The sequence below is a fragment of the Dicentrarchus labrax genome, unplaced genomic scaffold (assembly GCF_905237075.1).
Source record: "Dicentrarchus labrax unplaced genomic scaffold, dlabrax2021, whole genome shotgun sequence".
NCBI classification, from domain to species: Eukaryota; Metazoa; Chordata; class Actinopteri; family Moronidae; genus Dicentrarchus; species Dicentrarchus labrax.
Genome location: NW_026136706.1, coordinates 24,621,830 through 24,638,877, shown reverse-complemented (window position 1 = coordinate 24,638,877; position 17,048 = coordinate 24,621,830). Strand labels below are relative to the sequence as shown.

The window sequence follows — 17,048 nt, the reverse complement described above, 5'->3', positions numbered from 1 at the left end:
TGAAACATTAAATACCAATTCATACTAATTACCACTAAGGAAAGGTGTTTTTTCTCAAGTTCTTTTTTTAAAGGAAGAACTAAACTTGAACTCTAATCTAATCTTTAACATTAGCATAGAAAATAAAACTATATTTCTGCCATTAGCTCAGCAATGTTTTTTTTGTAAATACAGTTCCAAAAGTAACTGTTATCCATTACAGTTACAGAAAAAAGATCAGAAAAAATCTGATTACAGTTACATTTAGTTAAAATTGGGATTATTTAGCAAGATTACAATTTTAAAATCCATCAGTTTTTCTTAAAAATACACTTATCTGAGGAAAATCAATTTTTTCCCTTTCAAAGGTCATTGTTCTGTTGTCTTTTACCACAGAACACACTCCAGTCATCAGTCATCAGTACTTCTTATTGACATTTCTTTCCCTTGTTAAAATGTGCATATTTGGTTTTGAGGTAATCCAAATGTAACGGTAACCAAGTTACATTACTTTATTATTGTGATACTTGGATTAGGGTACTGACTACACTTTTGAACAGTAATTGTATCGGATTACATTTTTACAGTAACCCTCCCAACCATGTGCACAGTTCACATGAACAATATGTTTACACCCTACTGTAAACATATTGTTCTGTCCTGCCGGTAGATGGGGGCAGTCAGAGTCCCAGACTGGTATTAAAGAGTCCTGGAAAGTCTTTGGACCACCCCTAAAAGTCCGCGAGAGGTTTCCTATTGGTCTGGTAGTGAGTGAGGTGTCATATGTCCCATGGAGCCGTGAACGCAGCCTGCTTCTCCCGGAGAAAAGTGGGACTTTCCTGTGGGATTCTACTCAGTGAGGTGGAACTATTCGTATTATCCCAGTGTAGATAAGTGATGGTTTAGTTTGATATGAGTGGTTACTGTGCAGAAGAAAGGCTCACAGGACGCTTTCGTTGAGTTGTGACCGGTTTTTGGAGCTCGGTGGGGCTCTGTCGGTATTCACTGCTCCAAAAAAGTCTCCAAAAACACTCAACATGTCGCAGCCCGAGCAGAAAGGAAACACGGAGCCCGCGCTGAGCTCGGAACAGGAACTTAACGGAACATTTGTGAACCCGAGAGCGGTCTGTAACGTGTGTAAACGCTTGTACCGGGACCCTAAAATCCTCCCCTGCCTGCACACCTTCTGCTCCGACTGTATCGGCCAGCTGGAGCCGTTCTCGGTGTCTTCGCGCTGCCGCCGGGACGCACCGGAGGAGGACAGCCGCCGGGGCGGAGCGGTGCCGGAGGAGCGACCCGCCGTCACCGTCACGGTGCTCTGTCCCGACTGTGACTCCGAGGTGGACATCCCTCCGTCCGGACCGGGAGGGCTGAGCACCGACCACCTGGCGCTGGACGAAGTATTCCTGGAGACCCTGGTGACAGACGGCCCGATGGGATGCGACCTGTGCGGGGAAGGAGTCGCCGAGAGCCGCTGCGAGGTCTGCTGCGTCAACCTGTGCGAGTTCTGCTGCCAGGCACACAGGTACAGTCTCAGGGCTAGTCTCAGTCTGCTGGCTAACTACACCCACACATAGACGAGGTAGGTCGGGCTTTGTTCTGGTCTGTCCTGTGAGAGCTCAGACCAGAACATCATCACAGTAGGTGAGCTTCTACTGTGAGACTCCAGTCCAATACATCTGCACTGTCTCTATTTAACATTGTCATAGTCATCAGTCCAACATCTAGTAGCATTGTTATTATCACATAGAAGAAAGAAAAGCTTCAAATCTTCAACTTTGGGAGGATGAACAAGCTGGAAAATGGTTCTGTTCTGTTCTGTTGTCACTCAGACTCCCACAGTGTCACTCTCCTAGTGCTGCCGTGATTCATTGATTGGTTCACAATTATTAAATTAAAGCTGCAGCAGATAACTTTTGTTGAAATAACTTTTGGTGATATTTGCTGAAACTTTAACTTATATCCTTACAGTGGTACATCAGGCAGATCCATCTTTCTTGCCTCTGATTGGTTGTTTTCATTCAGGTGCCATAGATTCTTGCAGAAGCCATTAGCAGCACTAGGAGGAGGCCAGATTCACAATTACCTTTATTAAAGGTACCTACTGCAGCTTCAATTGCCAACTCTTTGGATAATTCATGTGAGTCAGTTTTTGAGAAAAACATTTCCAAATTCTCTGATTTCATTTTCTCCAGTGGGAATATTTTCTGCTTTCTTTTGTCCTCCATTACAGAAAAAATAATATCTTTGGGCACATCATTTTGGGCTTTGGGAAACAGCGACCAGCATTTTTCAAAAAGCAAACTGCTAATCTACTGATCGAAACAATGATCAGCAGTATATTGAAAATAATCATGAGTTGCTGTCACTGACACAGGTACAATATGTGTGAGGTTCTAGTAGTTGTATTCTGTTCAGGTGTATTCTCTTTTCACCAGCTCTGAGGCTCAGCTGGATCTTTATTCTGACATACAATACAAATATGTATGTGTATCTGTTCTCTTTCCTGTCTGCAGGCGGCAGAAGCGGACAGCCTCTCACTCTATCCAGTGTCTGAAGGAGCTGAAGTCTCGTGGTCGTCTCTGCCGCCCCGTCCTCTGCTCCCTCCACCCCGGCCAGGAGCTGCGGCTCTTCTGTCAGCCCTGCGACCTGCCCGTCTGCCTGGAGTGCGCCGCCACGCTGCACCGCGACCACCGCTGCTGCCCCACCGGTGATGTTATTGACCGCCACGGAGACCGCATCCGAGAACTGGTCACAGTGCGCCTGCGACCTCGCCTGGAGCGCCTGAAGGAGTCACTGCAGAAGGTGCAACAGAGTCTGAAAATGATAGTTCTGTCGAGACTCACACTGGAGAGCCTGCTTTACCCTTTTCAGCTCCAACCGAGCCTTTAGAACAGCCCTAAGAAACCTTCCACTATGTCCATGTTTGAACACATTCCTACAGTTGTTGTCCAACATAATGCCACTAATGGCAAACTGTATTCAAATATTGAGTTATCTTATTTCACAACAGAATTCTGTCTTTGCACTGTTAAAGGTGGAAGTATCCCAGGAGGCTTTGCAGGCTCGGGTGGATGCGGCAGCGAATGAGGTGAGGGTGTTTGCACGAGGCTACGCCAGCGCTGTGGAAGCCCACTGCCTGTCTCTGCTGCATCGCCTGGAGGAGCTCCGCGTCCAACGCAGGTATGTTAGGGTTTTAGAAGTAAGCTAGGAGTAGTATGAAGCATCTCAAAATCACCCAAAGGAACCTGGCTGAAAGTTAAACTAGAAAAGAAACAATATCTCAAAGTAGGACCACAGAGTTATTCTTGAAGCCCCCTACTCTCACTCACAGTTCTGAGTAAAAGTTTTCATTTGAGATTGAGCCCAAAAACACCCCTGAGGTTTCCATAGTTTTTGTTCATTCAGATTCTGGCTCCACATCAGTTCTGGGATTGATTTGCAGTAGCTGTTCTGACCTCTGACCTCCCTGTGGAGAAATGAAATAAAACAGTTTCTTCTTTGAGAGTTGCAGCTGTGGTAAAGTTTGACATATTATTACAAATCTTTCTTTACTTTAGCTGCCTCCAGACACCTACTGTATCAGCAGTCAGTTGTGCTATTACGTACAGCAGAGCACTGCCTTCACTGTCAGCGTGTTTGATAGTGATGTTATTTTGTTGTCTTCTACTGTAATATATTGTCTAATGTAAGCCTGCCACTAAGACAGTCTGAAATTGGACAAAGTCCATGGTTAACTCAATCTGCTGATGAGGAATGTGATATGTGCTTATCACTGTTGTATCTGAACAACTTTCATGCTCAATTTGAAAATGAGTGCTTGTGAATTAACCATAAAACAAGATGTGCATGCTGAAATCCACATTGCCCCATTGACCCCTATGAGCGTAGGTCTTTGAGAACATTAATGAAAAATGAATGATTCAGTCAAGAAATTGATAGTTTTGGGAAAGAATGGTGTTTTAAGGATGTGAAAAACCAGCAGTGCTTATCTATTGCCAGTTGAGGTGTGTGAGTAGTACATGGTGAGACCACACCGGCAGTTTGTTATTTGCAGGAACATTATAGAGGACCGGATTAGGATGCTGCAGGAGCGGGCGGTTTTTTGACTTTACTGTGGGTGGGAGCGGATGGTCAAAAAATAAACTGTGTCCCGGGATTTAGCTAGCGCCCACCAGAAGGATGGAGATGGAGTCAACAAAGCTGAAAAGAAGATTAAAGCTGTTTTGTTTTTTTTAAACAACAGAAAAGCAAGGCAAGTCTGACATTTGGAGAAATTTCTCAGTTGCTTCTTATCACCCGCGGGACAGGAGTAGACACTAAATCTATGGTCAGAATGTGGGTGCCATGTGGGAGTGGAACACACACATAGCTGGAGCAGACGGTAATGGGCAGAACGCGGGATTAAGAAAACAGTCTGTCAGTCTGTATTTACAGATATACTACAAATATCACTACACATAAACACCGTTGTTTACAGCACAGACAAATCTCTGGTTTAGCACATGGGATTTGCTGCCTGTTATTCCCGCTGTCTCCGTCCAACAGGAACCAGCTCCACCTGCAGAGGGCGCAGCTGCAGCAGGCTCTGTCGGACGTCGGAGGCAGCGTGGAGTTTGCAGAGAGGCTGCTGAGCTGCGGCTCTGACGCCGAGATCCTCAGCGCCAAAGGAGTGACCCTGAGGAGACTGACCAGCCTGGCAGAGAACAGCTATGACCCCCACCCGGCGACCGTTGCCCCCGACGATGGCAGCAGCATCAACTTTTTGCCCAGGGAGCCTGCAGGGGAGGTGGAGGGCTACCCGGTGGTTGGGGTGATCAACTCGAAGACATTGGACCTCAGCAAGTGCACCATCAAAGGCGAAGGTAAAAGCCTCCTAATGCCAACATATTACAGTACCCGTGTTTTTAATGTGCTTTATCTACAGTTATGTTTTAGTTCTGTGGGAGTAGTTGGAGGCAGGCTGGTGGGGATGTGGAGGGGATCAGTTGAGGAGTTCGGGGAGGGGATGGGGTTAGTGTACACTGAGTGCGCCTGGAGCAGTTAAAGACTATTGTTGCCCTCCTGGGTGGGTTGGCTCAAAGACAGAAATTCCTGCAGGACTAAAGGAATGTTGAAGTCACTCAACAGGCCTGAAGGCAGTGCACTGAGGGGATGTTTACACACACACACACACACACACACACACACACACACACACACACACACACACACACACAGGGAGGCTCTCTACTTTTAAAGAGTAAAGACATGTAGCTCAACCTCCAGGGTTTCATAATGGAAGAAACACACACACACACACACACACACACACACACACACACACACACACACACACACTACCTTAGCGGGCAACATGACCAAGCTTGAGAAATTGCTGTTCCTGCACTTATTTTTTATAGAATGATTTTTCCTTCTTCCACTCCATTATACAAGTTTGAACCAAGCCTCCTTTCTCTCTGTCAGTGTGTGGAGATCAAAACGATTGCTTAATGAAGGGGAAATGTAATCATAACCCTTATTTATTCTTCAACAACAAAGTAGAGTGTGCATTACAGATACAGAAAACAGATAACACAATGGTAACACAGTGCTGAAATACTTAGTTAGTCGAAAGGTAGTCAACTACAGTTTTGATAATTGGTTCATATTTTAACCATCTGCTAATCCCAGCGAGGGATTACTGCTTTACTCTTCTTTTATACTATTGTAAATTTAATATCTTGGGGTTTTGGACTGTTGGTTTGACAAAGCAGGCAAATTGAAGATGTAATGTTGCGCTGTAGGACATTTTATACACTGAATGTTACAGGCTTGTGCTGATTGGCGATTGGATGTTATATCGACAATTGAAGGGATGATGGCAATTTTAGTTACTATCACAACTAAGATGTTATAAAAAATTATCTCTACATCTTTATCTACATCTTTTTGGTCCTGGTTTAAACTTATAGTTCCATTTCTTGACCCGTGCGAATGTGGCTTTGTCGTGCTGTGACATTACTCCACCACTCTCACCACCAGTGGAGATCAGTTCCCATATCTGCAATCTTGAGTAGCCACAATTGGACAGTATGGAAATTAAAAACGATTGCCCAACTCTGGAACAATCTCTGTTGTCCTTCCACACATCATATCTTTTCAACACACACACACACACACACACACACACACACACACACACACACACACACACACACACTCAGCAGAGATTTGTAGCAGCTTGTCTCCATGAAAGGCTTAGCTTTAAGTAGTCCTTACTGCGTGGGGAAATGGAAAACCTCAGCAAATAAGGGCTTTGATGCTAAGTCCTTTGGATGTCAAAAAGCAAATGTATTGTTGTAATGTTTGCCAAAAGATTATTCCACGTATTGTGTGAAGGGCGCTTGCTTGTATCCGCATTACACTGTGGGCATTTGGTTTGGTTCGGGACCACATAAAGCACATAAGCGGTGACCTTTCCATTAATCCATGCTTCCTTTTTTTGCATTGACTTCTTAATATGTGTGGTTAAGGCTTCTCCTTTTTTATGTAGGCTTGGGCAGAATAAATCCACAGTATCACCACATCAGCTAAACCAGCTTTTTCCCACCTTTAAGTTGTTTGTACCTCCCAACTTAACTTTCACCAGACGCATCAGCTTCACGCAGTGCGACACTTTGATTTAAGGGGTTCAGATTAAGGCCAGAATTCTGTGTTGACTGTTAGAAAGCAGAAATCCCAGAGGCTTACCGACGATTATCCCCTCTCTCTGTGTGATAAGGGGGTTTGAAGGGGTGTATTTAGACCTTGAGGCTGTACAGCACAGGTGAAATGTGGGCCAGAGCAGCTGCGTCTGTAATGGTGACAGCTGCTGGATTCCTCGGCTTCCTCAGCAAGAGCACGTACAAATTCACAGATAATTCACACCTATTAGAACTAGTCCAAATGATAGTCATTGTAGTGGGAGCAGAAGGAGTTTTTGCGATGGCAGTGGTAGTAATTACTGCACTCAATCCTATTTTTGAGCAAAAGTAGCAAAACATGAAGAAAACATCCTCCTTTATATAGAATTATTAATTCAATCTGACAGGCCCTCCTCACCCAGCCAGGTGTTTTCAGCCACTTGGGCAGATTAGACGTCCGGTTGCTCAGGTTGACGCTATGCAGGGATTATTTCAGGTCAGCTGACTCCATGTACCAATTATAGTGATAGAGGTGCCCCAAAGTGTTCATCCATCAACATATATAAAGATATATATAGAAGACATGACAGCTCTCCCAAAGTGAAGCCAAAACATATTAATCGCCCTCTGGTGGCTGACAAGTCCACTGCCTCCATGTTAGCAGATGGGACATGGGCCAAACAAAAAAAATCTAAATACACGTCAATTACATTTTTCCTAATGTTGGTTTCTGTCGTTTTAGGTAGATCTTATCATGCCGGTGTATGTTTAACTTTTCATTTTTCTGATAGAATAAGTTTTAATGAGTTATTTGAAGCTATAAAAAGAGGGTTTCATGATTGAAAGCTGAGTCCTGCTCGCGATTGTGTCGGCCGGGACTTTGATACCGTGGCACCAACCCCGATCACTACTGCGCAGACTCTGGCAGAAGATGGTAGCTGCCATATCTGGGATATCTTGGCTTCATTTCTCCTCCTGAGAGGACCTTTAATCAGCCAAATAATTAAAATGGTGTGTTTGTGTGTACAATGATGAATAGTAAATAGTACTATAAATAGATAAATAATAAAGTATTGATGTATAATATCAATAATATGTTTTGTTTAAATGTATTATAGTTAGGCCTGTGATTTATTTATGCTATTATATTCTATTGATTTATTATTTTAATTGATTGGAAAATTTGAATTGGCAGTTTTGACAATTTTGTAATATTTTATGTAAACAAAGTCAGAGGGGACGTCTTCAGATTGTTGGGTTTGTTTTATACTCCTAAATGTTTCAGCTTACAGTTATTTACATGTCAAACACAAAAGCAGCACATTTTCACATCTGAGAAACTGGAAACAAAGAAAAAGAAAAGAAAAAACTATTAATTGATTGTGACAATTTTACATTTATTTTCTGATGATAAAATAATATCAGCTCTGTTTGCAGCTATGCAACATACGCAAACCTACGTATGTTTTTCTGAACAGCGACCACAGTGACCACAAGTGACAATTTCAGTGTTACAGTGGAGAAGTTGAAGTGAGCATTGTTTGTTGTGCAGGGTTATTTGTTCTAAGTCCGCAAACATTAGCTACAATTATCCATCATAAGCTACTGGTCATACCAGACCAAACAAGGTTGCAATAGCAGAAAAAAATTGCACTAGTGTTGAATTTTTTATTCTTTCAAAAGTTACATATTTTCCCTTTAACGGTGATCCATAGCTTCTGAATGTATCTCTGTAATCTGCAAAGAAAACCTTCTGCAGTCTCACAAAAGTGCCAGTTGAGCTAAGATTTGTACAGTACCTAACTAATTTCACTTTCTGTCAAAGAGTGAGATGAGAAGAGGCAGGTGGAGAGCATTAGCAAATAGGGGTGTCAGACTCAAAATATTGTTGTTATTTTAAGACCATTTGTACCACTGTTAAAATGATGAGCATAATAATGCAAGCTCACCCTTTCAAAGAGAAATGCACTTTTAAGAATATTCAGACATTGGAATTGGAATGTGAAAGAAATACTAAAATATTCTTGATAAACAAAACATAAATAAAACCACACAACCAAAACAAAAAATAAAATGTAAAAAAGTCAGTATTGTGACAGGTGATAATAACGTATTGTATAGGTCTGACCGATATGGTAAAAAATAATCCTATTGTGATTATTTAGACAGATATTACGATTGCCATGTGATTCACAGTTATATTTTTGCATCACAAGTTTCATTTTCACTGAAAAAACTATGATTATTAACATTTGTTGGGGCCTGTACCAAGGGCATCTCTGCAGCATTACAGTACATTATAATGCTGTTCTGTCACAAATGTTACCTTAATCAAAAAACTGCTTGTCAGAAAAGCTTCTGCCATTTGGATATAGCACATGGCCATGTTGTGATTTCAGTAATATTTCAATGAATCATGCAGCCCTAATATCATATATATCGTACGATGAGTTAATTATGTTATTGTGGCAGGCCTAGTAGTAATAGAAGTATTGCAGTGTTAATGGAGGGAGTAGAAACAGGATTAGTAAAAGTAGTTTCATTAGCAACAGTAGCAGCTCCGGCATCCAGACGGATCCCCCTGCAGCTAGTGGAAAAAACGCTGAATAATAACATATGAATACACAGTGTAGGGTCATTAGTTATCCAGCGGCTAATACAGTCTGACAAGAAAATGCAAAGCAACATTAATCATTGGTATGAACACAGATGATGTTGGCTTTAACACGACAACAATGCCACAACAGCTGATGAATATCTTTGGCCCGGGCGCTGCAGAACAAGTTAATGAAACACTAAATAATGATGTGAGCTTCTGGAAAATTCTGGTCAGCAGAACTGAAGCCCAGCTGTGCCTGGAGTCACACTTAAACTGTCGGCTACCACCATATGTTCAGGGGGAAAGTTTCTTACATAAGCACCCAGTAGGGAGTTTTGGTGTGTCTGTCTGTCTGACTGGAGTCTTTAAGGCACAGGACAAATGTCAAAGTGTCTCCATTTTGTGGTGCATCGGAATGATGAAGTGCCTCTTTTAATGTCATGTGCCAGTGCAGGATCACTGGGACAACTTGTCTTTCTAGGTTTGTGTGTGTGTGTGTGTGTGTGTGTGTGTGTGTGTGTGTGTGTGTGTGTGTGTGTGTGTGTGTGTGTGTGTGTGTGTGTGTGTGTGTGTGTGTGTGTGTGTGTGTGTGTGTGTGTGTGTGTGTTAGTGCGCATGTATCTGTCTTTCTACCACTTGTTTGAGCGTGTGCAGTGTGTGTGTATGTATAACTGTGTAAAAAGAGTCTGTGTGTCACAGTTTTCTGCCTTTTAGATGTGATTGTTCACTTGTGTCTGTCTACTCTTGACAAATGTTTCTTGTGTGCGTGTGTATCAATCTTTGTGCATGCAGACATGTCTCAGGTTTTTTTTTTGTAAAAATGTGTGTGTTATTCTATGAATCAACATTGTGCATTGACGTACTCTATGTGTTGTTAGGGGTGGGTGATAGGTCCCTTAAATGATATCACAATATTTCAGGATATTTCTGCAATAATTCTATTATTATAATTAAATAGAACCCACAATTGGTTGCTTAAGTTTGTTGTATTTCCCCCTTTTTCTAGTCTAGTCTTCTTGCACTTCTTACATATAACCATGGTTTGTTGTACATCTGATCTTTTGAATCAAACACTACTGAAGTCGCTCCCCTTTTTGGAACTAACTCCTCCACCGTGATGCTAATAGCAATACTTTCGCTTTCAGCCATCACCATTATGGCCTCTAACCTCTAACCCCTTGGTCACAGGTCTACACAGGGGCAGGGAGGGGCAGCAGGGCAACTTCACCCTGGTGTGCCGCGACTCAGCCGGGGAGCAGATGGCACGAGGTGGAGAGCACGTCCTGGTCAGCATCGTCCACAAGGAGAAGAAAAGCTGGTGAGTGTCAGAGAGTCAGGCTGACGTTGTAAGAGGGAACAAGCAAGTTCAGCGAAGGCACCGACGGCTCTATTTCTGTGGTGGGTTTTATTCTCTCAGTAAGACAGATGTCATTAACAATCCATCAAGTTTTTCACCGTCTGCCAAACAGCTGCTCAGAGCGGGTCAACAGAGCACTCTGCACCTGTGTACTGATATTTTTGTCTCTTTGGACCTCTCCAAAATCACACAAACAACTTTTGCTTGTCTGTTTCAGACATTCTCCAACTGGAAAAGGTAGTTTTATTCAGTTAATGGCAAGGACAGGCAGACTCATATTTGATGTCTAATTCTTACCATCATCCCTTACTGCTTGATTCCACCAGGCCCAGCTGCGACATGGCTGTCGGACCTGATCACAGCCGTTCTAGACAATGCTTGTGATTCCACCAGACGCGCTGAAGCACGTTTCAGAAGCGACTCTCCGCTGTGTTCTGCTGTTTTTGACAGAAGCTGTGACCAACCAGCAGCACAGAGCAGATTGCTCAGACGGGAAGTTAGACATAGAAACAGCAGAGAGAATCCAGTCAGTTTTCAATATAAAACACCCGGTGCAGACTCCTGATCATAAAAAAAGACAAAAAAGGAAGCAATTTAACTACGCAGCCTACTTAGCCATGGTAGAAGCACATGAAAAGAAAGGGAAAATGAGCAATTTGAGCAAGTTACCAAACTTAGGCAGGCAAAATGCTCCTCTTCATCATCAGTCCCTGGTGGAATCAATATCCACTTACTGCCACATGAAGGCACGTGTGTGTTTCATCAACAGTCAGTGAATTTGAGTGGCGTGCAGTTTCTCACACTTGAACAGCAGTGTTGGAGACGGTGACAATGTGATGATGTGTGAAATACCCTGATGTGGTGGAGCGGAATCACAATTGGTCAAACGACTGTGTTTCAGAACTTTAATTGCTGTGCAGAGATCAAGAGGTTATCAGAACGTTTCCTGTGACAGTGAAGTTAAAAGGAATTGGGTTTTGATCTGCAGTTGTTTGTCTGAGAAGAATTTAGCCAAAGTCTGGAAGACAAATCACCCTCCAGTGAAGAATCAGCTGGTTCACAATCAAATATTGGCGATGATTTAAATACAAACTTTACTTTCTGTTACAGAACTGGTTACCAGTTGTGTATTCTCAGAGAGTATTAACAGGATGATTTCTGTTCTTCTCCTTCAGCACAGTGGAGACGGCAGTGGTTGACAACAGCGATGGATCCTACAGCGTTTCATACACACCTAAAGAGCCAGGAGCCTTCTCAGTGTGGGTCTGTGTCAAAGCCCAGCACGTCAAGGTACAAAACCAACATGCAACAACATATAGGAACGCAGAGAAGGTTAAAATAGTTAAATATAAAGTTGGACTGAGTGTTGCCAGCAGCTCAGAGTGTACCCAGGGCTGCTAACATCATCCTGACAAATTAAATCAATGTGGGAAAAATTATCCTCAGACAAAAACAAATTAGTTCTGATGATAAATGTACCTAGTGGGATGCTTGGAAAATGAAAACACCCTGAGTTGTCAGAATGTGGTCACTTTTCTCTCTTTATTTAACTTTGGCTTTTGTCGACCTAGACATACTGACTGACTGACTCTTTCCTGTCTGGCTCCACAGGGCTCTCCGTTTATTCTCAACGTGCAGAGGAAGCTGAGGCATCACAGTGGGACGTTTCACTGTTGCTCCTTCTGCTCCAGCGGAGGAGCCAAAGAGGCTCGCTGTGGCTGCCCAGGAACCATGCCAGGTACACGGAAGAGATCGTTAAAATGTCTGGTCAGAAGCACAGTTTTCATTCAGTATTTCACAGTGAACAAAGACATTAAAAATGGTACACATTGTTTTCAAGTTGGACATGGAGAAGGAACAGATGGAGGAACAGTTTGGAACCAGGGCTCTTACTGCATTATTACTCCATCGTCTGTGCCTTTTGAGTGGAATGACTTCTGTTTTTGAGAGAAACATGTTTTGTTATTATACAATAATCTGATCTCTTTACTGTCCATGTGCAGTCGTATGTAGGTTCATCTTATTTATACAAACAGAGATGGTTAAAGGTCCAGTGTGTAATGTTTGGGAGGATCTTTTTGCAGAAATTGAATATTCATTCAAGTATTTGTTTATTACACAGATGCCCTTTTAAGATGCAATTAGAAAAAAGTGAATCATGCCACCACAGAAAAGTTGTATTTTGATGTGCAGTTTTCTCAATAAGAAAGTCTTATTGTCAGCATTGCAAATGTAAATGGATATATAAGACTTTTACACATCTGTACATTCTGTCATTGGGACTTTTTACACGTTATATGTCTTGTTTAATATGTATGTTTTGCTGTGTGTGGATGGAGAGAAAAGATAGCTGTTACCTTAGTGGCGCTTAATGTGGATCCAGGAATAAAAAATAAACATCGGTTCTCTCTCCATCTAAACCCAGAATGTCCACAAAAGCAAAAGAGTGAGGGTTAAGGGAAAGGGAAAGATGAATTTAAATATAAATTGCAAAAGTCTTCAGGGATTGAGGATGATATGCAACACTGTAAGAATATCTGAAAGAAATATTTCCCTTTAGGTGTAATCAGGCAACTGTGGAGTTCTCTGCTCACATCTGCCCTCATTTTGCTACCTGTCCACCAACAATAGAACAATAGTCTTGCAACACTAATGAGAGAAATACGTGGTATGTGTTCCTGTGCAGTGCTGTGTATTGGATAAGAGGTCCTATAAAACAGTGTAATACATATATGAGCTGTACTTCCAGGAGAGTTGAGTATATCAAGATGATGATCTGTCTTTTTGTGTGTTTCCTTATATGCTGACTATATATAATATACTGTGTATATATATAATTCACTAGACTATATATAGTACTATATACTGACTTCACTTATGACTTAAAAACCCCAGAGTTGTCGCTGATCTCTTCCTGTCTGTCTGCAGGAGGATTCAAAGGTTGCGGCCACAGTCATAAAGGACACCCCGGGAAGCCCCACTGGTCTTGTTGCGGCAGCACCGTGGAGCAGTCGGAGTGTTTGCCTCAGAGCGTGCTGGCTGCAGTTTCCCCCCGCGGCCACCTGCGAACTGTGGAGCTGTGAGGTGACACAGAGACAAGACGTGTCAGGATGATGCAGGTTAATAAAGGATGGCAGCAACAGAAAGGTTAGAGCAGCTGGGGGAGTGAGCTCAGGGTTGGTTGCTGTAAATCCTGTGCAGACCTGACAAGGAAAGTGAAACTCTAAAGACACAGAGACTGAAGCAGGACAGCAGAGTGGCTGTCTCGCATCTGCCAGTGCCTAGTTGTGAAACAGCAGCTGGGCTACCATTAGAGACTAACATATAAGACCAACACAGTGTGATGTTATAAAGTGCCTTATTGGTCTAAGTTCTGCCTACCTGTGACAAGATAGAGGAGAAGGAAAATGTCTCCTCCTACATCAGATGTGTTAAAGGGACCTTATTTTCCCATGTTTTTGTATCAAAGTGACTAATGGAGACAGTAAGTTTTGAATTTGGTCCAGTGTTTAGTGAGAGTGGTTGAACTGGCTACAGCATAATGCAAATTGGCACCATCAATGTACAGAGCCAACGTTTGAGCCGTTCATTAGTCTTCCTGCAATAGTCCTTACTTCTCCCGAGATTTCAGAATGAGACTTTTCCTTGAGCAAGACTTGACAGAAAAAGTTAGATTTCTCTGTAAGGTTTTGTTGTGAGACACTTATATTAACAATCTCAGCCGTCAGTTACAACAACTAGCACTTTTAATGGAGTATTTTTCAATGATTACGCTGTAGCCTGTTTGGCGGCTACAAGCTGCAGCGCTCACCCTCAACACTGAACCAAATCCAAACCTGGACACGACTTTGACTCAAAAACATGGGAAAATAATGTCCAGGATGAAAAATACCAATGTTACCCTTTAACAGCCCTGCTGAAGAGCACCTTAGGCAACAGAGATTTCCTTTCTCCATTGTTACACTTTTCTTTCACCAGCCATCTCCCGGTCTCAAGCAACCTCGAAGCTGCTGCCGATTTCAAAGGTGCTGGAATCCGTGCTGTATATTTCAAACGTAAGACTGCTGCTGAACTCTAATACTTTTGTATCTTTTATATCCTTCAGTCAAATATCTTTTGAAATATAGTGCCTCAAAAACAATAGTGATGCTCAAAGTTATGAAGCACAATTCTTATCGATCCGCACTGATCACTGTTGTTTCAAAGTATACAAAGGGCTGTGATCCCCACAACCCATCAGGTCTATAGTCAGCATTAACATTCTCATCAGTGATGGTTTTATTTTGGATGGTACAGTACAGTAATACCAGTAATCAAGTCAGTATTGGTATGAAATATTTGAATAAATCTAATTGTTTGCTATTGAGAAATTACACAGTAATGGTACAGTTAAAAACAAATATCTGAGTATCTAGAAATAAATGTAGTATTAACTGTTATTTCATGATACTTATGATGATTATTATTATTTAGTTATTTGCTTGTACACATACTTACCAAACTGGGTGAGTTATGGGTTGATGGGGATATTTTACCAATAAATACAAAGTAATCACTGTACTATTATTACTGATTATTTCTTTATGCTCACTTCAGGTATTACTATTACTATTTTGGAACAGTTATCACGGCATATTCACTTGTACAAACTGTGTAATCATTGTGTGTGTTATGTAGAAGTAGAATAACAGGTACTTACTTTTTTACTTGTAACAATTACTGACCAAAGATTGCCATTAACTAATAAATAATACTATATATATACTGCACCTAATATAATATTAGTTTATAATACTATGAACTACAGGTACAGTACCTAGTAAATATAATGCAATGAATTTATTCTATTGATGAGCTGAGTACACTGTTTGTGAAGACTACTGTTTCTATTGTCTTATTCAGGATAAGTGACCTGAATCAAACCAGAAGCACTGAGCTGGAGTACACTGTGCCTGTGAATTCACCCAGGACTGTTCTTGAGACTGTTGAGAATGTGAAACATATTCTAGTTTCTTGTAAACCACAACGTTTGGCCCTTGCTCTGTGCGTACAAATAAATCCTCAATGCTCCTTATTGTTCTTAATGAGGAGAAAGTCCATGAAATCTGCACAGAATCATGTTTTTCCTTCATTAGCAACCCAACTCCACGTGCTTTGTGGGGAGTGGGGCTTTATCTGGGAAACACTGTGACCTAGAAGGTGCAGTCAGTCTCCTCTTAGAATACAAAGTTATTCCACCCCAGAGGCTGCACCACAGCTTTGACTTAAAACCACAAACGTGGAACTCATAATGAACCACATAATACCTCTGTGTATTCTCTGTTTTCTGAATATGAGTCTTGAGTGTGAGTGTAGTATTTTTTATCACATACAATGTGCAGGTTTCAAAGATGGATTGTAATACTGACCTATGCAAATACTTGACATGAGGACTAATCTTTTTTATTTGTGGTCTAGGATCTTCAGAATGACAGGAAACACTGTGCATGTTGCTGCTGTTCACACTGTGTTGGAGTATTACCCAGTACATTTAAGCCTGTACAATCAAAATAAACACACACTTTTTCCTCAGTATTTGCTTTTATGCCCTTCTAAAATAACACCAAGTGAACAAAAAATCCACCAAAGACTTTTTCCTCACTTTAAAAAAGAGTTTTTTATTTGTGTCTGCAGACACGACCATCTATTGATATTCGAGCACAGGGCAACAACATGAGGACAAGACCAAGACACATGCACATTAGCTCTGAGAAACAGCTGTCCTGTTGGAAGGATCTTTGAAATTGAAAATAGTAAGAATGAAAAATCCAAATCAACCAATACACCTGCCTTCTATTGTAAATCCGTGCATTTCTTCCCAGAAGAAAAATGTATATGGATAAATAATAATTAAATCACATTATGGAATTTTTTTGATTTTTGAGCGACTTCATAAAAATACTGCAGGCAAGGAAAGAGCAGACAGATACAGCCTGTATGTGTCTCTCCCTGCATGGTACTGCGAGAGAGAAGCTGGGTGAGAGACAAAGGAGAGACGAGGGTTTAAGTGTGTGTGCGAATATCTGAATCCCAAAATGAACCACCAAATGCCTACCAAACAAACGAATAGTGAATATCAACTTTGGAGAGATTTTAGTGACTTCTGTAAATCAAACTGAAACTGTAAAAGTGAGGAGGACAAAAATAGCATTTTAAAAAGCCTTTTAGTAGTAATTACACCCTGACACCATGAAGCCTTCAGCATTAGATATAATGTAGCTAATTCATAGTGATTCATAGTGATTTGCAGTGGTGGAAAGTAACTGAGTACATTTGCGTAAATATAGTACCTTTTACTTTACAGCATTTATTTGACAGCTGGAGTTAGTTTTCAGTTACAGATTTTACATTAGAATCATCTGGTAAATTAACACATTGTTAAAGATTAAACCAGATGTTTTCAACCTTT

The 17,048-nt window shown here is 41.6% G+C and overlaps 1 protein-coding gene across 2 annotated transcripts; it reads left to right on the top strand.

Annotated features, from left to right (window-relative positions):
- The first annotated feature begins 775 nt into the window (after positions 1-775).
- trim45 (tripartite motif containing 45) lies at positions 776-16,171 on the top strand. Of its 2 annotated transcripts, XR_007885214.1 has the most exons (9): positions 776-1,504; positions 2,496-2,784; positions 3,017-3,162; positions 4,528-4,844; positions 10,432-10,561; positions 11,776-11,890; positions 12,212-12,338; positions 13,529-14,655; positions 15,503-16,171. XR_007885214.1 is itself a non-coding variant. In XM_051403616.1 (8 exons), the coding sequence occupies exons 1-8, from the start codon at positions 1,017-1,019 to the stop codon at positions 13,681-13,683; spliced, it is 1,767 nt and encodes a 588-aa protein (XP_051259576.1). In that variant the 5' UTR covers positions 776-1,016; the 3' UTR covers positions 13,684-16,171. The 2 variants fall into 2 exon arrangements, 1 of the variants encoding a protein (XP_051259576.1); XM_051403616.1 differs by having other exon boundaries at positions 13,529-16,171.
- Positions 16,172-17,048: the final 877 nt, after the last annotated feature.